The 23,788-nt window shown below is 42.9% G+C and overlaps 1 protein-coding gene across 1 annotated transcript in view; it reads right to left on the reverse strand.

Moving 5' to 3' along the window:
* The window catches only part of LOC126473783 (RISC-loading complex subunit tarbp2-like), a 128,234-nt gene that overhangs the window by 2,419 nt on the left and 102,027 nt on the right, over nt 1-23,788 (reverse strand). Inside the window, exon 6 of the mRNA XM_050101052.1 lies at nt 22,269-22,561. Within this exon, the coding sequence (XP_049957009.1) occupies nt 22,269-22,561 (293 nt within the window). The remainder of the gene's footprint in view (nt 1-22,268; nt 22,562-23,788) is intronic.

Here is a 23,788-nt window from a genome sequence, read left to right on the forward strand (position 1 = left end):
AAGGGGTGGACGACTGTCATTTGGGAGCCACAGCCGACACTGAGGCGGGTCCTCGTGACGGAGTAGGTAACCATGCATTAGCCACGTATGACCAATGCGGAGTTGGCAGAGGGCAACTGATTCCCTGTGAGAGGCCTGCGTGGAAGGATTCCACACATTCAAGGTCTCCTTAATGACATGCAGTTTGTTGTGCGTGCTGTTATGACATTCCGTCCCCCAAAGCTGGAAAACCCTGTGGTGTAAAACAAAACGCACGTCAGCTTCTGAGATGCCTATCTCCAGAAGCGATTTCCGAATCACCTGTTTGGCCAGACTGTCAGCAAGTTCGTTGCCGGGGATTCCAACGTGTCCTGGAGTCCACACAAACACCACAGAATGGCGGGACTGTTACAGGGGATAGCTGGACTCCTGAATGGATGCTACCAGAGGGTGGCCAGGTAGCACTGGTCGATAGCTTGTACGCTGCTCAATGAGTCAGTACACAGGAGAAATGACTCGCCAGGGCATGAGCGGATGTCCTCAAGAGCACGAGATATGGCCGCCAGCTCTGGAGTGAAAACAATGCAGCCAACTGGCAAGGAGTGCTGCTCAATATGGCCTCCATGAACATATGCGAAGCCTACGTGACCATCAGCCATTGAGCCATCCGTGTAAACTGCTTCAGAGCCCCGAACACGTCAAGAATCGAGAGAAAGTGACAGCGGAGAGCGGCGGGGTTAACAAAGTCCTTAGGGCCATGCAGAAGGTCCTGACGAAGCTGCGGCCAAGGTGTACACCATGGAGGCGCACGTGAACAGACCGCAAGTAGAGGTGGTAAAGGGAAGGACTCCAGTTCGGAGAGAAGAGACCGCACACAAACCACAATCGTTGGTCCTGATCTGGGCCACCGATGCGGGAGATTGACTGACGCGGGCGGGAAAAGGAGATGGCAATTCGGATGCTCAGGGCAACAATGAATGTGTGCCGCATAACTGGCGAGCAGTTGTGCACTTATGATCTGCAGTGGAGGCACACCAGCCTCCACCAGTACACTGGTCATCGGACTCGTCCTACAAGCTCCTGTCGCTAATCGAACCCCACAGTGGTGCACAGGATCGAGTAAATGCAATGCTGGAGGCGCTGCCGAACCATAAACCACACTCCCATTGTCAATTCGGGATTGGACAAGAGCTCTGTAGAGCTGCAGCAGCGTACAGCGATCCGCACCCCAATTGGTGTTGCTCAGGCAACGGAGGTCATTGAGGTGCTGCCAGCATTTCTGCGTAAGCTGACGAAGATGAGGGAGCCAAGTCAACTGAGCATTGAAAACCACTCCTAGGAATTGATATGTCTCAACTACAGTGAGTGGACTGTCATTAAGGTAAATTGCGGGTTATGGATGAACAGTACGACGCCGACAGAAGTGCATGACACACGACTTTGCGGCTGAAAACTGGAAGCCGTGGGCTAGAGCCCATGACTGTGCCTTGTGGATGGTTCCCTGGAGGTGTCACTCAGCAACAACAACACTGGAGCAGCAGTACGAAATGCAGAAGTCGTCTGCATACAGAGAAGGTGAGACAGAGAGCCTGACAGCTGCTGCTAGACCTTTAATGGACACTAAAAATAGAGAGACACTCAATACAGAGCCTTGCGGGACTCCATTCTCCTAGATATGGATGGAACTATGGGAGTCACCGACTTGGACACAGAAAGTACCTAGCGACAGGAAGTTTTGGATAAAAATTGGGAGTGGTCCCCGGAGACCCCACTCATACCATGTCGCAAGGATATGATGTTGGAAACTCATATCGCATGCTTTATGCAAGTCAAAAAAGATGGCAACAGGTGTTGCTGTCTGGAAAAGTCTGTACGGATGGCAGACTCAATGGACACAAGATTATCAATGGTAGAGTGACCCTGGCAGAAGCTGCCCTGACATGGAGCCAGCAAGCCACGTGACTCCAGGACCCAACCAAACCGCCGACATACCATACGTTCCAACAGCTTACAAAGATTGTTGGTGAGGCTGATGGGCTGATAGCTATCCACATCAAGCGGATTTTTACCGGGCTTAAGCACCAGAATGATGGTGCTCTCCCGCCATTGTGATCGAAAGATGCCATCGCACCAGATCCGGTTGAAGGTGACGAGGAGATATCACTTTTAGTCAGATGAGAGATGCTTAATCATCTGGCTGTGGATGCAATCAGGCCCAGGAGCTGTGTCAGGGCAATGTGCAAGCGCACTGAGGAACTCCCACTCTGTAAATGGGGCGTTATAGGATTCACCACAGCATGTAGTGAATGACAGGACGTTCCCTTCCAGCCTCCATTTGAGTGTGCAAAAGGCTGGGGGGGAGGTAATTCTCCAACACTGAGGCTCAAGCAAAGTGCTCAGCAATCGCGTTTGCGTGGTACATAACTCGCCATTTATTTTAACACCGGGGACAGCTGTTGGGGCCTGGTACCTGAAAAGATGTCTGATCTTTGCCCGAACTTGGGAAGGTGACGTGTGGCACCCAACAGTGGAGACGTGTCTATCCCAACACTCCTCCTTCCGTTGTTTGATAAGGTAGTGAACACGGGCACAGGGCCGTTTTTTTTAGGCTATGAGGTGCTCCAGGGAAGGGTGCCACTTATGCCACTGTAGAACTCACCGACACTCCTTAATTGCTTCAGCGACTTCTGGCGACCACCAGAAGAGCGAGGGATCGCGTTTTCTGCTGCAGAAACAATTGTGCTAGTAACCTGCTCAACCATCTCATTGATGTTACCACGTGGGGGAGATTCAGTGGTGAAAGTTCCCCAGTCCGTCTTGTTCAAAGCCCATCTGGGCAGGCATTTGTGTACCTGACGCAGGGGCAGTGAGAGGAAGGTAGGGAAGTGGTCACTATCACCCAGCTTGTCATGTACTCTCCAATGGATAGATGGGACAAGTCCAGGGCTGCAAATTGATAAAGCAATGGCCGAGTAACTACCATGAGCCATACTGAAATGTGTGGCAGCCCCAGTATTTAAGAGCAGAGGTCGAATTGCGACAGTAACATTTCGACATCTCTGCCTCGGCCAGTAAGGACGGTACCACACAAGGGGTTATGGGCATTAAAATCTCCCAGAAGTAGGAAAGGTTTAGGGAGTTGATCAATTAGTGCAGCCAATACATTCAGGGGCAGTGCACCATCTGGAGGAAGATATACATTGCAGACAGTTATTTCCTGTGCCGTCCTTGTTCTGACAGCCACAGCTTCAAGAGGGGTTTGAGGGGGCACATGTTCACTACAGACCGAGTTTAGGACATAAATGCAAACTCCACTTGACACTTCATTATAGTCGCTATGGTTCCTGTAATATCCCTAATAGCCGCGGATGGCAAGGGTCCACAATGCTGGTTTCCTGGAGGGCAATGCAGATAGCAGGTGTAAAGCTTAACAGTTGCCGTAGCTCAGCCAGGTCAGCTAGGTCCTCAGCGGATGCCAAAATCTCCATCCCATCCTCAGCCGCAGAGCTTGTAGGTGGTGGTGTGGGTGCCACTGCAATTTCTTTGGTCTTAGGGGTTTTCTTTTTGGATTTCTCTCGCTGCTCCTTGGGTTCCCTGGCCAGGAGGTCTTCACTGGCTAAGTCTCTGGGACTGAGGATGAGCGTTAAGCCCTACAACCAGCTGCTTTTGGGCTCTTCAGCCACTGGCAGATGTCGTCTTTCCCACTAGAAGAAACCCGGGAAGTGAGTGACCCAAGGGACCCCTTCCTACTGAGAGAAGCCGAAGAAGACTTACGCTTCTCCGGCTTAGAAGTGGGGACAGACGCCCCCGACGGTTGGGGAGTGTTGCTCCTGAAAGAGGTGGTGCAGGAGAAACAGGGAGAGAAATGCCCCCCCACCATCAATGGGGCAGGTGTAGTCTTCCGGCTCTGAGAGGTGACCTGGGTTGGCAGCGTAAGACGATGTCATACACACAGGATGCAAGCATTCAAATTTTCTCTTAGCCTCAGTGTAGGTCAGTCAGTCCAGGGTCTTGTACTCCGTGATATTCCTTTCTTTCTGGACAATCCTGCAGTCAGGCGAGCAAGGTGAATGGTGCTCTCCGCAGTTGACACAGATGGGAGGCGGGGCACAGGGAGTATTGGGATGTGATGGGCGTTCACAATCTCGGCATGTGATGCTGGAAGTACAGTGGGAAGACATATGGCCAAACATCCAGCACTTTTTAAAGCTACGCATCAGGGGAGGGATGTAGGGCTTTACATCATCTTGACCTTCTCGGGCAATGTGTCACCGTCAAAGGCCAAGAGGAAGGCACCGGTGGCAACCTGATTATCCTTCGGACCCTGGTGGACACGCCGGATGAAATGTACACCTCGCCACTCTAAATTTATGAGCAGCTCATTGTCAGACTGCAAAAAAAGATCTCTGTGAAATACGATACCCTGGACCATATTTAAGCTCTTATGGGGCGTGATGGTTACAGAAACATCCCACAGCTTGTCACGAGCAAGTAACTCCCGTGACTGGGCAGAGGATGCTGTTTTGATCAAGACTGACCCAGATCTCAGTCTGGACACGCCCTCCACCTCCCCGAACTCTTGCCCTAAGTGCTCAACAAAAAAATTGAGGCTTCATCATCATGAAAGATTCCCCATCAGCTCTCAAACATACAAGGTACCGGGGCGAATAAGATTCACTGCCATCCTTAGCCTGACATTTCTCCCATGGTGTGGCTAGGGAGGGGAACGATTTGGGGTCATACTTCTGTGCGTTGAATTGAGCTCGTGATCGCTTAGAGACTGCTGGTGTTTCACCACCAGCAAGAGATGACGGACCACGCTTCATCGCATGTCATCCACCCTGATGCCACCCACTCCGACCAGGGGCCCTCCCCACAGGTGCCACCTAGCCACAGCAAAGGCCACCTGGCAGGATGGCCATTGCTGGCAGTCCCGATGCTCCAAGGGGAAGGGCATCTACCCCTTGGCATACATGGGGAGTTAACGGCACAGGCAACAGCTGAGCGATCCCTGTGTGATCAGAGGGCTACAACCAACAGGGTACATGGCGGCCCCACCACAACAGACTGACTACCACACTGGGTATCAAGTGCAAAGAAGTCCATGGTCATTGTCAACGCAGAAATCGACACTGCATACTGCATGGTGGAAAACGCACCCAGGAAGGTGTCCTCGCCCAAGAGATGGAGAATGGGCAGGACTGCAATGCGGCGACAAGAAAGTGGGCTAAAGATCTCTATGCACGATGGACACAATGCACCTTTTAAGACGCCCTTCCCCTATTGGCTCGCTCTTCGGGAAAATTTTGAAGAATGGAGGTCAAACCCTAGAGGAGACCATCACATAAGGGGCAAGCGTGTGAAACTCCTTTTAGTCGCCTCGTACGACACGCAGGAATACCTCAGGCCTATTTGAATCCCTAGATCTGCAGGGGGGCTTGTCCCGTTTTTTCCTGAAACAATGAAAGTGCAGTTTATTAGTTTTGAGATAGAGGCCCCTGAATGATTTGCAGATCTTTAAAAATCGATGGTGGGAATGAGAGGAATCTTTTTGCATTTGATTTATTGACATCAGACCTTGGAATTTTATGATATGAGATTTATAGCTGTCACACACTAGTTTAAAGGTATTGCACATTCATTGTTCTGGCATTAGAAGCACCATTTATATAAGGCAAAGTTGATAAAGTGGGTATCACTCCAATTCTATAGCTTCAAAATGTCTGTTACAAAGCAACAAATGAAGATATATTACCAACAACATGCAGTCAACAAACAAACTTAAAAACCCTTTATTCTGTGTAAAGGTCCTTTTCGAAGTACTTCAGGGTCCTTTTGAGTGTCCAGGCAATGTGACACACACAGATTCATTATTCAACAGACTGCGTCAATGTTCATGATATAAGTCATCTGTTTCTGACACATTGTGAGCAGATCCTTCAATTTTTATGCAGCAATCTGAATGTTTTCACATATGCCATAGAAATAGACACACATCCAGAATGCTGCTCCTTTCTTTTTGAGGGTACATCAGTGCTGTCACCATCAAATTCTGTCTTAAGAAAAAGTTTAATTTCTTTCACAGCGTATTATGTAAAAGTCGTGCATTGATGTTTTGGGAGCTGTCCTCCTAGATGCTTAAACATGAGAAGAGTAGTCTTACAACATACTGTAGACAATGAAAGGATAAAATTCCCCCACAGTTTTTCGTGTGCCCAACCTTCAGGAAGCTGTACTAGCACATACTTTATCTTTGAGTCAACAGAGTCACACTTCATTTCTGTGTGACTTGTTTCAAAAATATCTGATGAACGGAATGCAATTTTAGGTCATTCTCATGCAGCTGACCACCACATACAATTAACACCATCATCACTTATTTGACACACCATGACGTAGCGTAGACACACGTGGCAATTTTAATTCACACTTTTTATTATTATTATCTGTCTCATTCCACGACTAACAAGTAAAATCTTCAATTCTCAGATTGTGTAAAGTCAAATTATAAGCCAGCAATTTTACTTTGGTATAATATTTAGTCACAGGATCCATTTCGAGAGAACAACAACTTTTAGATCAATTTACACAGCCACAACACTTGAGTTGTACATAATAAACACTGGGCTTCTTTTGAGCCAGTTCTCTTCCGTACAAATATTTTTCATCATCATCATGTTTCAACAGCTTTCTCCCCCTCCCCATTGGCAGATTACATTTGGAACATTTATGACACTGATCTTTCATCGGTCTAAGAATCCTAACTATTGTACTTGTGGGATACTTGTTTGCGGTTTGTAAGAGACATTGGTTTGCAATTATGGTTTTCAAATCTGGCTTTACTGTTGCTGTACATCACAGTAATATTCAGGCTTGAGTCAAGAAACCTTCATTATAAATTCTGTTGACAGTGATTCTGTGGTAGGATAAGTCAAGATGTACTAACAGTTTGCAATGTTGTCAGTGTGTGACAATTTTGTACTACTCAACAGTACTGTAACAGCGTTTTGAAAAAGCATTTAACACCAAAGCTTCCACCACACTGGAAGTTGATAAGAGAAAATTCACAACTGTATGCTCTCATGGAACGGAAGGCAATCTCTTATATTTCTTGTTATTTGATTTTTATTTCCTGAAATGTTTCATTAACTTTAATAGCCTACTCTCTATTACAACAACATAACAGGAAATGTATTTGAGAATGATCTCGACATTTTGCTACTATAAAACCTACATTTATATTCTACGATGAGAATCACAGTGATGAAGTTTCACTACATTTTCACTTTGATAATTTCATCCTGATTGCAACTACTTTTATTAGACATTATCACAATAACAATGTGGCCATTATCATTTGAGGTGGGTGTTTTATCATCATTAGAGGTGGGTATTTCATCACAACTTTAAGACTAAAACTGTTCACTAGACCACGTGAGATTCCAGTAGAATTGGAACCATTTAGACTTCTGAATATATTGGTGTACTTTGTAGCTATTTAAGTTGTCCTAAATACCTGTCTGTAATGTACTGAGCACATAAATGAACAGCTAGAGCATTCTGGGCAACACTTGCACACAAAAATTGTTGGCACATCCAATCAATGTATGTAGATCATCCATATTTGAACAGTGAACTGAGAGCATTCAATGGATTGTTTTCTGCATGTTTGTGATGCTGACGTAGGAGGGACGATATTTGAAACTGTGTGTGTGTGTGTGTGTGTGTGTGTGTGTGTGTGTGTGTGTGTGTGAAAAAATCACTGTTGCTAATACAAACGTCAATAAATCTAATTTCTAAATAAATGGAAATAGAAAACCCGTCCCTTGAAAAGAGCCTCGATAAATCAAAGAAATCATTTGTTTTGGTACACCTGATAAACTTAAGCAATTGTCATGACAGATCTTCCACAACTGTTGACTAATTAGCCACTCCCACGTGGAAGACTTGCATTGCTGTTGCTCCACATTTTTCATTGATTTTGTGGGGCATACTAATGCTGCAGCACTCATCTTTAACATGCTAGTGTAAAAGGCAACATAAAATGACCAAAGTGAAAAAACTGTGCAATTCACATAATTGTTCATGTACATAAGCTGATTTCTGGTTCTCTCTCTGTATGCCAAGTTAAATCACATGTTTCAGATAAAAATCACTTTAAAAACTTAGCCACAAAAATGTGACATAAAATTTAAATTTGTTTTCATGTTGATAGTATCACGACCTGTGAGAATGTTATGATATATGGAGTATTTTCATAAACTATGTCACGAGAAACATACTTTGAGCTATAGCATCAGCTATAATCAACATTTGAGTCTAATGTACAAGTCTAGCAGCAATATTCTAGTTCAAAGAATCATTCACACGGAATTTCAGTGTATACTGTTGAATAAACATACATTTTTGAAAAATTTTGGATACTTCATTAAGTTATGAGTGTTGTTCATAAGCTATTTTGTAGTAAATCAGGACTTTTGAGTTACAGATATTGTAAATTACCAACATACTGGCTCACATTAGTTTTGTGTTTTAACACGCGCTTGTATTGTCTGCATTAATCCTATGTTAACACCACTTTCAAATTTGTTAGTGAATATACCCTGAAAAAGATTTCAGAGAAACTGTAAAATTTGATTACATTTTTCTGTCACCATAACAGATCTCATTTTCTATCTTTCTGTAGGAGCTCTGATTTCCCTTATTTTATCGTGGCTATTGTTCCACCCTATGTAGGTCAGCGTCAACAAAATATTTTCACATTCGGAGGAGAAAATTGGTGATTGGAATTTCGTAAGAAGATTCTGCCGCAGCGAAAAACGCCTTTCTTCAAATGATTTCCAGCCCAAATCCCGTATCATTTCTGTGACACTCTCTCCCATATTTCACGATAATACAAAACATGCCGCCTTTCTTTGAACTTTTTCAATGTACTCCGTCAGTCCTACCTGGTAAGGATCCCACACCGCACAGCAGTATTCTAAAGGAGGATGGACAAGCATAGTGTAGGCGGTTTCCTTAGTAGGTCTGTTACATTTTCTAAGTGTCCTGCCAATAAAATGCAGCCTTTGGTTAGCCTTCCCCACAACATTTTCTATGTGTTCTTTCCAATTTAAGTTGTTCGTAATTGTAATACCTAGGTATTTACTTGAATTTATGGCTTTTAGATTAGACTGATTTATCGTGTAACCGAAGTTTAACGAGTTCCTTTTAGTACGCATGTAGATGACCTCACACTTTTCATTATTTAAGGTCAACTGCCACTTTTTGCACCATTCAGATATCTTTTCTAAATCATTTTGCAGTTTGTTTTGGTCTTTTGATGACTTCATTAGTCGATAAATGACAGCGTCATCTGCAAACAACCGAAGACGGCTGCTCAGACTGTCTTCCAAATTATTTATATAGATAAGGAACAGCAAAGGGCCTACAACACTACCTTGGGGAACGCCTGAAATCACTTCTGTTTTACTCGATGACTTTCCGTCAATTACTACGAACTGTGACCTCTCTAAAAGGAAATCGCAAATCCACTCACATAACTGAAACGATATTCCATAAGCACGCAATTTTACTACGAGCCGCTTGCGTGGTACAGTGTCAAAAGCCTTCCAGAAATCCAGGAATATGGAATCAATCTGAAATCCCTTGCCAATAGCACTCAGCACTTCATGTGAATAAAAAGCTAGTTGTGTTTCACAGGTACAATGTTTTCTACACCCATGTTGACTGTGTGTCAATAGACAGTTTCCTTCGAGGTAATTCATAATGTTCGAACACAATATATGTTCTAAAATCCTGCTGCATATCGACATTAACGATATGGGCCTGTAATTTGGTGGATTACTCATACTACCTTTCTTGAATATTTGTGTGACCTGTGCAACTTTCCAGTCTCTGGGTACCGATCTTTCGTCGAGTTAAGGGTTGTATATGATTGTTACGTATGTAGCTAATGCATCAGTATACTCCGAAAAGAACCTAACTGGGATACAGTCTGGACCAGAAGACTTGCCTTTATTAAGTGATTTGAGTTGCTTCACTACTCCGAGGATATTTACTTCTACATTACTCATGTTGGCAACTGTTCTCGATTCGAATTCTGGAATATTTACTTCGTCTTCTTTTGTGAAAGCATTTCGGAAGGCTGTGTTTAGTAAATCTGCTTTGGCAGCACTGTCTTCGATAGTATCTCCATTGTTATCGTGCAGAGCAGGCGATGTTCTTGCCACTAACATACTTCACATACAACCAGAATCTCTCTGGATTTTCTGCTAGGTTTCGAGACAAAGTTTCGTTGTGGAAACTGTTAAAGGCGTCTCGCATTGAACTCCGCGCTAAGTTTCGAACTTCTGTAAACGATCACCAATCTTGGGGATTTTACGTCTGTTTAAATTTGGCATGTCTGTTTCATTTGTTTCTGCAACAGTGTTCTAACCCATTTTGTGTACCAAGGAGGATCAGCTCCGGCGTTTGTTAGTTTATTTGGTATAATCCTCTCAATTGCTGCCAATACAATTTCTTTGAATTTAAGCCCCATCTGGTCTACACTTATATTATTAATTTGAAATGAGTGGAGATTGTCTCTCAGGAAGGCGTCAAGTGAATTTTTATCTGTATTTTTCGAGGATTTGGGGATTACAATATTCAATCTCGCTACGACAACCCTGTGTTCACTAATCCCTATATCGGTTTTGACGCTGGTCATTAACTGAGGATTAATGGCTGTAAATCGCTTCATTCCTAAAAAGCTACAGTTCATACTTACAATATATCAGACCCATAAAGTAAGAAACAACCAGCAAGCTCAGTTTAATGTTATTTGTGGGTTAACTATTCTGTGAAATACTGCAGCAGGCACAATGCAGCCCCACTGTGTATGCTGGCTGAAAATCACCCACACTACCATTAAGCAACTGGAAATTGCTGCAAATGGGTGTGTTAGGAGAGCTACTGAGAGTCACGTATCAAAGGTGCTTCAAGTACTATTCTCTCCTGTGGATACTGTCTCCTCTGCAGGAAATATGGGATCTATCACTATTTGTCCACCTGACTATGAGTGATGTGTCAGTGATAAGACATCCTTTATATGGGAGACAGAGATGAGGGAAAACTCGGGCTGTTACATCCATCCCCCTAACCAACAAGTTTGAGGTGCTTTCTTCCACTGAAAGCAAAACAGAGCCAGTGAGACTCACTTCATCTGTTTGTAAACATGCTCTGTCCCGTGAAAAGGGGAGGTGAACACAAACCATGAACAAGAGACAGCTTCTGTGACAAGCTCAGCTCTGACTTCCTAGATTTTTACCATAGGTCTGAGGTTGTAGGGTTCCCCTAAATGCGCCCGGTATGCTGTAACGCTGCTACCCTAGTAGGTGGCTGTGTGTGGCCTGCACACAAAGGTCTTTTAGACTGGGCAACTCTCCAGCAGTCCAGATGACTATCATTGTAGGAGTCCCAGAACTATCGGTGTAAGATTCAAACAAATGTACACCAAAAGTGAGAGTATTAAAATTCTAGTGGTTAATTGCCAGAGTACTCCAAAGTGCCAGAGTCTGAAGTGGTTCTAAAAAGCAGTGATACTTACGTAACACTAGGTACAGAAAGCTGGTTAAAGCCTGAAGTTGAGAACAGGAAAAATGAAGTATATATCAAAAGGGTGTGCTAATAGAGGTGGTACATTTTTCATAGTAAACAAGATATTCACATCCATTGAGATAGAAACAGAAGACTGGGGAAGAATTAGTATCAGGGATGGGCATACAATTGTAATTAGATTCTTCTAATGACCACCAGACTTGCCTTTTGATGTAATCAAAAACTTTTGGGGAAACAACAGAGTTCAACAATCATACTGTCATCATTGGAGGTGTCCTTAATAGTCCAACAATCAACTGGAATAATTACCGTTTAGTAAATACTGAAACATTACTGAATCCCTTCTGAATCTACAGACAGTTCAGACCCCACTTATGATGGAAATATATTAGATGAAACGGCAACTATGATCAACAAAGTACAAAGGGCAATTAAAACAAGAAGATAGATATATATTTTCAGCATACTACATAAAGAGGCACTAGTGTCATATCTCAATGAGGAACTTTAAACTTTTCGCTCAGGACAGGATCATGTAGAGGAACTATGGCTAAAATTTAAAAGAATAGTTGATCATACACTGACAAATATGTATCCAGTAGAATGGTTCATGACAGGAGTGCTCCTCCATGGCATTCTAAAGAAACAGAGACTGGTGCAGAATAGATGTAAAAGAATAGAGAGATGTTGAATAAAACACATTTGGCTGTCAAGAGAGCAAAGCACGAAGCTGTCAATGACTACTGTAGCAGAATATTGTTGAATGCTCTTTCATAAAACCCAAAGAAATTCTGGTCATATGTTAACACTGTTAGGGACACCGAAGCTACAGTCCAGTCATTTGTGTATGAGACAAGAACTGAACTGAATCTGAGTGTAGCAAAGCAAAAGCAAAACCAGAAATGCTTAAATCTGAGTTTAAATGTCTCTGTACAAAGAAGAAATCCTGGAGAATTGTCCCAATTTAATCATCTTGACACTGAGAACAAGAGTGAAGTAAGTATTAGGGTCAGTGCTGGGGTTAAAATTGAAGAAAGTCCCAGGTTCTGATGGAATCCCTATCAGATTCTATACCCAATTTGCTGCTGAATTAGCTCCTCCATTAACTACAATCTATCACAGAACTGTGCTCAGTGGTTGGAAGAAAGCACAGGTCACACCTGTCTACAAGAAGGGTAGCAGAAATGGTCCACAAAACTACTGTCCAATATTGTTGGCATCAATTTGTTGTAGAATCTTAAAACATATTCGAGGTCACAGGTAATGAGGTTTCTTTAAAAGAATGACCTTATTTATGCCACCAGCATAAGGATTCCGAAAACATAGATCATGTGAAATCAAAATTGCACTTTTCTCACACGAGAAACTGAAAGCTTTGGATCAAGCCAGTCAGGAAGATACGGTATTTCTTGAGTCCCAAAAAGCATGTAACTCAGTACCACATCTGCACTTATTATCAAAAATACAACAGTGTGCTATATCAAGCAAAATTAGTGACTGGATTGAGGATTATTAGGTGGGGAAGCTGCAGCATGTTACCTGGGATGGAGAGTCATCGAAAGATGTAGATGTAACTTTCAGCTGTGCCCTAGTTTGTGTGTGTTGCGAGCCTTGCTATTCATGTTGTATGTTAATGCCCTCATGGACAATATTAACAATAACTTCAGACTTTTCACAAATGATGCAGTTATCTATAATGGAGTACTCTCTGTGAAAAGGTGTACAAATATTCAGTCAGATCTTCATACATATGATTTCAAAGTGGTGCCAAGATTGGCAACTTGCTTGAAATGTTCAGAAATGTATTGCGCACTTCATATAACAAAGAAACAATGCCCAATGACTACAATATCTATGAATCACATTTTGTATCAGTCAACTCTTACGAATACCTGGGTGTGACACTTTGTAGAGATATGAAAGGAAATGATCACAGAGTGTACGTTGTGGGTAAAGCAGTTGGTAGATTTATTGGTAGAATACTGGGGAACTGCGATCAGTCTACAAAGGAGACTGCTTACAATAGGACTAACAGGGGATATTGAATGGATACAGAGAAGGCAGTACAAATGGTCAAAAGGTTTGTATGACTTACAGCAGTCACAGAGGTGTAGAAAGGACTGAACTGGCAGACTCTTGAGAGAGGCATTTGAACCACCATTGTTCCCATTCTCCATATGTAAATGGGATGAGAAAAAGCCAAAATAACTGGTATAATGGGATATACCCTCTGCTATGTATTTCAACGTTGGTTTGCAGAGTACAGGTATAAATGAAACACAATAATTTGAAGTTAGTGTCATCTAATACTTGGCAATTTATTTTGTCATTCAACTATTCACAACAATGCATAATTCGCTACAGTAAGTAAATCAAATGTAAAAATGGCTTCAGATAAGTACACGTGTTTTTGATTCTAGCAAAAAAGAAGCGGGTTACTGACACTATGGAAAGTGAAGTGAAATAAGGATGCAGCGACAACTTTGAGCATGCTGTCATCATCCCCACCATCGATGATCTTGAAACAGCAAATCCAGCAGTTCATGTGTATTGATGACTGCGAACTGAAATGGGTTAATCAATTAATATGACTGCCTGAGGTTACACACTTAAAATAATTTTTTTTTTAATTAAAGATTTTGCTAAATCATCTGCTGTTAGTGTCAGTATAAAACGACTGACCTCTAGTGAGGAGTGGTTCAGCAACTAAATAAAAATTCACAACTTGGTCAGAATGGAAAAATTAACTGGATGCCTGCTGTCCAATACATCTGTGATTGGTAATAGTAAGTTGCTGAACCACTCCTCACTATTATTGGCTGTTCCAGCCCAAGTGCCCATCCACAGATGCCCGGGCACCTGCAGGCAGAAGTGGTATACGAACAGCTGACATGCAGGCAATTGAGCAGCCTATGTGACCATATGCCTCAGCTTAATGTCCTTAATGTCCATGGAAATAGGTCGGCAAATGATATCTGCACATGACAGAACAAGGCACACAGTGTAACAGGCAGCATGCACGTGGCCCCAAGTGGGCTGACAGGTGACCATGCCATGTGGGATAGTGTTGGAAGCCTGCTGCATTATTGGGTGTCAGAAGTAACAGCAACATCCCAACTGTGTCAGGCTAGTGTGATGTGAAAGATGGAAATCCAGTCTGCACTGAAAATATAGCATAAAATACCTAGAATATCCCACTTCATTGTATACAGATTGGATGAAATTTACGATTAGCATTAAAAAAATCCAAAATACTATGCTTACATTTTCAATTTTGGTGAAATAAAATTTTACGGACAACATGGCTCAATTCCGTTGCAAGGTAACCTAACATATTCTCTAGGCAAATAAGGCAATTACAGAAAGGTGACTAACACAACCAAGAATTATGAAGAAAATCAAGCCTTCTCAGTAATCTTCCGTGCAGCAGTGCTCTTAATGAAATGAGTCACTCTAGCAAATTTTGGTATAATGCCATGGTCCCGACATCTCAATAAAAAGGTTAAAGAACTTAAAAGCTTTGCTCTTTTACCACGTAGCTTCTCGAAACTTCGGATACGTGAGGCCATCCCCTCCCCGTAAAGGCATCTGATGAGGATTTTAAAATTTATTGAGATGTCAGGACCATGGCATTATACCAAAATTTGCTAGATGACTCATTTCATTAAGACCGCTGCTGCATGGAAGATTACTGAGAAGACTAGTCATGCTACTGTCAAGGAGAGGATTTGCTATACAAGACGAAGGTTAGATGCTATTTCAGCAGAACTTTACCAGTTACATCTGAAGGTTGCAAGGTATCTTTCTCCTGTATCATGGGACTGGGTTGATGGAGTGACTTCGGCCAAGTTCGAGTGGATCCACAAGGATGCTAATTATCGGCAGATATCAAAATTTGACCGCCTGTTGCCACACAAGCCATTGCCAGAAAGGATAATGGTACGACATTCCATTGTCAATCTCACGGAGAAGAATTTGGACGACGCGACACTGTCTGAATTAAGCAAGGGACTCCATTTTGCACCTACACCTACAGCACCGCCATTAATAAGTTTTCTGAGTGGTGTTGAAGAAGCTGTACGATGTCTTCCTTTGGATGCTGCAGACAAAATAAGAAGGGAAACTTGCCATGCTCTGTTGAAGGCTCCTCCTCAATGCAGTAATTTAACCTCTGCAGAAAGGGCTGCATTACGAAATCTGAGAGAGGACCCTGATGTGGTATTGAAAGCTGACAAAGTTAATGCAACCGTTTTGTTACTTCATGGTGTGTATACAGATAAGATGTATGGTCTGCTAAGTGACTCTACCTATATGAGGACTGATTACGATCCTACAGGACAAGTGCAACGGAAAACTTCAGCACTATTAAATTCCTCCTCCTTACCGCAAGAGACCATCAAGAGGTTAAGACCACATGGTTGCGTATCTCCAAGACACTATGGCCTTCCGAAGGTTCATAAAGAGGGTCTTCCTCTGCGTCCAATAGTGAGCAACATTGGAGCACCTACATATGATTTAGCTAAACATCTCACTTCCTTACTGAGGCCTTTCGTGGGCAAGTGCTCACATCACATACGAAATTCTGCTGATTTTATCAATAGACTGGGGGTTCTTCATCTTAGCAGTGTAGACCTTCTAGCAAGTTTTGATGTGGTCTCATTTTTTACAAAAGTTCCTGTTGCAGATTCTTTGACACTGATTGGTAACATGTTTCCTGTTGATATCACTGTTTTGTTCAGGCACGCTCTTTCCTTAACTTATTTTATGTTTAATCAAGAATATTTTGAACAAACTGACGGTGTCGCCATGGGTAGCCCCCTGTCTCCTTTGGTGGACAACCTTTTTATGGTGGCTTTTGAGGAGAGGGCACTTTAATCAGCTGCCCTGAAACCAACAGTTTTTTGGAGGTATGTGGATGACACTTTTATAGTGTGGCCTCATGGAGAAGATAAATTAATGGAGTTTCTACATCACCTCTACTCCATTCATAGCAACATCCAGTTCACCACGGAAATAGAGAAAGATGGTTGTTTGCCTTTCTTGGATGTCCTGGTTCGAAGGAAGAATGATGGTTCTGTAGGGCATTCAGTTTACTGGAAATCCATTCATACTGATTTGTACTTGCAAGTATCAAGCTGCCATCACCCATTGCAAACCATGAGTTTGCTTAAAACACTTGTTCATAGAGCTCATACTGTCTCAGATCTAGATAGCTTACCTCAAGAACTCGCCCATCTAAAGACAGTATTCAGCGAAAATGGGTATTCCATCCAGCAGATTAACAGGGCACTAACAGTTAAAAACTAAGAAGCAGGAAGTGAATAAAGAGGGGAACATGCCGGAACAATCTTAAGCTTTTCTTCCTTTCGTTGGCAACACTTCATTTAAAATAGCAAGAATCCTCCAAAAAATTCAAATAAAAGTGGTTTTCCACCCACCATCGAATATTGCAGACCTTGTGGGATCAGTCAAGGACAATCTGTTATTACTAAAGGCCAGAATTTACAAGATACCATGCCAATGTGGTATGGCTTACATAGGTCAAACCACACGCACCGTGAAAGAATGCTGCACTGAACATCAACGTTACACCCGCCTTTTGCAGCTGAGCAAGTCCGCTATTGCTGAACATTGTATTTCTACTGGACATTCAATGGAGTATGAGAAAACAATGATTTTGTCCACAGCAACGTCTTTCTGGGACTCCATTATTAAATAACCCGTAGAAATACGACTGGCAGAAAATCTGTTAAACTGTGACAGCGGCTGCCAACTGGACAGTGCATGGAATCCCATCATCTCCAAGATTTGCTCTAATTGAAGACGACAGAGTGCGTTGACGGCCGTGGCAAATAGCAACGTAGAGGGCAACTGAGTTCTGCTATTCCACCAGCGAGGGCGCTGCCGGTGGACAGTGCGGTTCATCTATCAAGTTTTCGGCGCATGCGCAGAATAGTTACAGTACGCTATATATTGTGGAATGGAGGACATTTTCAGCAGTCTGCGACGGCTCACCTGAAGATGACTGGCAGGTGCCCAGTTGAAATATTGTGCGAAGTATTGAACAACGATCGGCTGCAAGCCCAAAATTTGTTTGAACAATATAGTAGTTCTTTGGCTGATGTTTGACTTTCACGATTGTGACCAAATCAACCTGAATGGAGAACTGCTGATTACTGTAATAACAGTCACCTACCTCCTGCACGATTTTATGTACACACACACACACACACACACACACACACGCACGCACGCACGCACGCACGCACACACACTCTGAAGAGCCAAAGACACTGGTACACATGCCTAACATGGTATAGGGTCCCCACGAACATGCAGAAGTGCCACAACACGACGTCACACGGGGCGGACATGACTAATGTCTGAAGTAGCGCTGGAGAAAACTAACACCATGAATCCTGCAGTGCTGTTAACAAATCCGTAATGATACGAGGGGTGGAGATCTCTTCTGAACAACATGTTGCAAGGCGTCCCATATATGCTCAATAATGTTCATGTCTGGGGAGTTTGGTGCCAGTAGAAGTGTTTAAACTCAGAAGAGTGTTCCTGGATCCACTCTGTAGCAATTCTGGACACATGGGATGTCACATTGTCCTGCTGGAATTGCCAATGTCCATTGCAATGGATGCAAGTGATCAGACAGGACGCTTACATACACAACACCTGTCAGAGTCATCATTTAGACGTTCCAGGGGTCCAATATCACTCCAACTGAACACGTCCCACACCACTACAGAGCCTCCACCAGCTTGAACAGTCCCCTGCGACACGCAGGGTTAATAGGTTCATGAGACTGTCTCCATATCCGTACACGTTCATCCACTTGATACAATTTGAAACAAGTCTTGTTCAACCAGGCAACATGTTTCCAATCATCAACAGTCCAATGTCGGTGTTGACGGACCCAGGTGAGGTGTAAAGCATGCAGTCATCAAGGGTACACGAGTGGGCCTTCGGCTCCGAAAGCCAATATCAATGACATTTCGCTGAATGGTTCGCACATTGACACTTGCTCATGGCCCACCATTGAAACTGCAGCAATTTGTTGAAGGGTTGCACTTCTGACACACTGAACAATTCTCTTCAGTTGTCGTTGATCCCGTTCTTGCAGGATCTTTTCCCGATGTCGGAGATTTGTTGTCTAAGTGCGGATTACTGATATTCACAGTACACTCATGAAATGGTCATATCCCCACTTCATTGCTACCTCAGAGATGCTGGGCCCCATTGCTCGTGCATCAGCTATAATACCACATTCAAACTCCCTTAATCTTAATAACCAGTTATCTATTAATAAAAAATGTATGATAGTCAGCCAAGAAACCATCTCTTTGGTAATCACACATAAAGTACATGGAAGACTGACGTTAACAAGAGAATGATTTTCGAGTATAACAATGCTCGAGATCCGTATCTTGAGGCTTTAAAGCAGATGCAATGTGAAGAAACTGAAGCTGAGAGACCTAGGTGGAAGAGGTCCATCCTCTGGCTAGTTAATGAACTGAAGGCCAAAAAACTTGGCCAGGAGTGAGTAGGACACACACACACTGAGGGTTATGCACAAACTTAACTGTGCAGAACGCTCAGAGTGCGAGTCCTATTGAGTTTTTTGGCCTTCAGTTCATTAACTAGCTAGAGGATGGACCTCTTATGCCTATCTCTCTCAGCTTCATTTTCTTCACATTGCATCTGCTTTAAAGACTCACCATACCCATCTCGAGCATTGCTACAGTTCAGAATCATTCTCTTGTTAATGCCAATCTTGAAAACAATGCTAGTCGATTTCAGACTGTCATGTACTTTACATGTTGTTACCAGAGAGATGGTTTCGGCCGACTATCATACATTTTTTATTAATGGAGAAACCTTGCTCTATGAAGGCTAGCTAGTAAGAGATGGAAAAGAGCCACCGTGGTACAACAACCGAGTTAGAAAACTGCTGCGGAAGCAAAGGGAACTTCACAGCAAACATAAACATAGCCAAAGCCTTGCAGACAAACAAAAATAACGCGAAGCGAAATGTAGTGTGAGGAGGGCTATGCGAGAGGTGTTCAATGAATTCGAAAGTGAAGTTCTATGTACTGACTTCGCAGAAAATCCTAAGAAATTTTGGTCCTATGTCAAAGTGGTAGGTGGATCAAAACAAAATGTCCAGGCACTCTGACCAAAATGGTACTGAAACAGAGGATGACAGACTAAAGGCCAAAATACTAAATGTCTTTTTCCAAAGCTGTTTCACAGAGGAAGACTGCACTGTAGTTCCTTCTCTAGATGGTCACACAGATGACAAAATGGTAGATATCGAAATAGATGACAGAGGGATAGAGAAACAATTAAAATCGCTCAAAAGAGGAAAGGCCACTGGACCTGATGGGATACCAGTTCGACTTTACACAGAGTACACGAAGGAACTTGCCCCCCTTCTTGCAGCGGTGTACCGTAGGTCTCTAGAAGACCATACCATTCCAAATGATTGGAAAAGGGCTCAGGTCATCGCCGTTTTCAAGAAGGGATGTCGAACAGATGTGCAGAACTATAGACCTATATCTTTAAGGTCGATCAGTTGTAGAATTTTGGAACACGTATTATGTTCGAGTATAATGACTTTTCTGGAGACTAGAAATCTACTCTGTAGGAATCAGCATGGGTTTCGAAAAAGACGATCATGTGAAACCCAGCTCGCGCTATTCGTCCACGAGACTCAGAGGGCCATATACACGGGTTCCCAGGTAGATGCCGTGTTTCTTGACTTCCGCAAGGCGTTCGATACAGTTCCCCACAGTCGTTTAATGAACAAAGTAAGAGCATATGGACTATCAGACCAATTTTGTGATTGGATTGAAGAATTCCTAGATAACAGAATGCAGCATGTCATTCTCATGACCTTGTGGATGACATCGGAAATTCACTGAGGCTTTTTGCGGATGACGCTTTGGTATATTGAGAGGTTGTAACAATGGAAAATTGTACTGAAATGCAGAAGGATCTGCAGCGAATTGACGCATGGTGCAGGGAATGGAAATTGAATCTCAATGTAGACAAGTGTAATGTGCTGCGAATACATAGAAAGAAAGATCCCTTATCATTTAGCTACAATATAGCAGGTCAGCAACTGGAAGCAGTTAATTCCATAAATTATCTGGGAGTACGCATTAGGAGTGATTTAAAATGGAATGATCATATAAAGTTGATCATCGGTAAAGCAGACGCCAGACTGAGATTCATTGGAAGAATCCTAAGGAAATGCAATCTGAAAACAAAGGAAGTAGGTTACAGTACGCTTGTTCGCCCACTGCCTGAATACTGCTCAGCAGTGTGGGATCCGTACCAGATACGGTTGATAGAAGAGAGAGAGAAGACCCAATGAAGAGCAGCGCGCTTCGTTACAGGATCATTTAGTAATCACGAAAGCATTACGGAGATGATAGATAAACTCTAGTGGAAGACTCTGTAGGAGAGACGCTCAGCAGCTCGGTACGGGCTTTTTTTGAAGTTTCGAGAATATACCTTCACCGAGAAGTCAAGCAGTGTCTCGTGAAGAGAGCATGAGGATAAAATCAGAGAGATTAGAGCCCACACAGAGGCATACTGACAATCCTTCTTTCCACGAACAATACGAGACTGGATTAAAAGGGAGAACCGATAGAGGTACTCAAGGTACCCTCCGCCACACTCCGTCAGGTGGCTTGCGAAGTATGGATGTAGAAGTAGTGGTGCAGAGGCTGACTGCAAGCTGAGGGGAGCAGCAGGGAAGTGAGAGGTGGTACGAAGGGTGGAGTACGTAAGGGGTACATGACACCCAGCAGCTACTCAGCTCTGCTCAGTCAGCAATGATGTGTGGTATTGCCGTAAGTACACCATCTTATCTGTTGAGCCAAAACCAAGATTGTTGTGTGTTTTTTTTTCCAGATTTCCCTGATTTGTTTGAAATTCCCTGATATTGGATGACTTCCCTAATTTCCAAAACTTGTGGCAGCCCTGTTCCCACCCACAGCTGTCCCAACCTTGATCCATAACACTCAAGAACACCCACTATTCAACAGAGTGTGACAGCTAGAATGGAAAAGTGGGCGCGACAGATGGGACGCAAACTGAATCAAAAGATGTACAGAGGGATAAAAGGGTGGCTTGGCCAAGGAGGTAGGGTCAGGGATCCCCTAGCCCCAAAACACAGGAGGACACATCCCAACCCCAACCATTCTCCCCCTGCTCCAGAGGTAGATTAAAGCCTTTAAACTGAGAATAAAAGCCACTTTCACACAAAAAGCCGACAACTACCTGAACTGTCCGTGAATCATCCACAAATATTAGAGGTAATGAGTCCAGAATACGTATGCATGTAAATGTGTGAGTGGGAGAGGGAGGAGAAGAGATGTAGTGTAGGTGGAGGAGGCTGAGCATGTAAAAGAGGAGGGGAAGGACGGAGGTGGGAGAAGTTGCGAGTCTTGCTTTCCCTCAGCATTTCTGTTATACACAAGTAAATGTGACTCAGTAACCTAACCGTGTCCACCTCATGACTTACCAGTTTTTGTGCACTAAAGGAAAAGAAAGAAGTATCACACTGATACAAAAATACACTACACATAAATAAGGAATAAAATAATGTTAAAAGAAAAGAGAAAAATAATATCAGTAAACTAACTGTCACAACACAGTGTAGAGATACTCACCAGTAACTTTCAACTGATCCTGGAAACGTCCACATAAGTAGTCTTCAACAGAGGGTAATGGTATTGCCTCTCTATTGCATTCTGTTGCTTCACTTATGGGACGAGGTAGCCTTTCAGCAGCAGAGCATCTATCCCTGTCTTCTTTCCCTTTTAGTGCAAGGAGTGGCCGACTACGCAAAGGAGAAGTTTCACGGTAGTCTTCAAAGACTGGCACTGACTGTAAATGTGGACTCTGGAACTTTCGTCGCTCTCTGTATACAATGTCCACCTGACGACTTACCAGTACTGGTGCACTAAAGGAAAAGAAAGAAATATCACATTCATACAAAAACACATTGCATATAAAAATAAGGAACGAAATCAAGTTCAAAAAAAAGAGAAAAATATCAGACTGCAAGCAGAAGCATTATTTCAATGATACTACAAAAAGGGATGAATAATAAAAATCAAACAACAAAGATAAATTGTTGCCACAAACCACCATGGTACAATAAAGAAAGAATGGAGAACACACAACTGTAATAAAAAATGGGGCCACAGATGGTAGCATAAAATTCTAATACAGGTACAGAAATTTAAATCTGCTTCTTTCTAATATGACATACTCACTTCAGTATATAGAGCACCATGAGCAAACAGCTGGGGGGCATAGAAAAACTGTCTGCCTTTGGGATATCCAGTATTCAGCTGCTGGACATGTTTTACAGTACAACTCCAGGCACATGAGAGCCTGCAACACCACAGGAGCTGACCTGGACTCTTTTACAAGATACTAGTGTCCCTGAACTACAGAGATGGAAATTTGCCCTCCACCACATCCAGATTCCCCCTCCCCTCAACATTATCATAATCCATTTTTCATTACATTTATCCATATATTTCATATGTTATTAGATCATATTTGATTACTGTCCTTACTGCTTTTGATTTTTCATCTTCGATCTCCACCTTTTTTCTGTTTCTTTTTCCCACCTCATGGCTTTTAATTATACTATTCACTTTTCTTCCTCTTAATTTAGCTTTACTTCTTACTCTGTCATCATCTCTGGACTGAAGATGGCACAGTAGTGACCAGTATACTTTCTCAGATCACCATCTCTCAGACACCTTCCCTTTATCACTGTCTACCTCCCCCCCCCCCCTCCTCCTCCTCCTCCTCCTCACTAGAAGTGGTGTCTCATCCTGAAGTCCAAGCGACCTACCCTTTGTTTTTAACCTTCTACAACCTATCACTCTCTCCTCCACGAGTAAGTGAACTAATATTTTCAAATCTAGGGTACTTCTCTACTTTTATTATTATGTGTCTATTGGCAGTGCTGAATATATCACCTCCTGTGGGTAAACACTTGCTAGCAATTCTATCACATAATTTAATACTTCATGTACTTAAGCAGTTAATGTGTATGAAAACAACTGCTAACAAACTCTGTTGTCGAGTCGCAAAAAAAGATCCCTCATAGTTGCAGTGGGTGTGGTGATGCAGTTTCAAGTGCCTACCTCAATCACTTAACTTAATTTGG

This window comes from Schistocerca serialis, chromosome 4 (genome assembly GCF_023864345.2).
Source record: "Schistocerca serialis cubense isolate TAMUIC-IGC-003099 chromosome 4, iqSchSeri2.2, whole genome shotgun sequence".
Lineage (NCBI taxonomy): Eukaryota > Metazoa > Arthropoda > Insecta > Orthoptera > Acrididae > Schistocerca > Schistocerca serialis.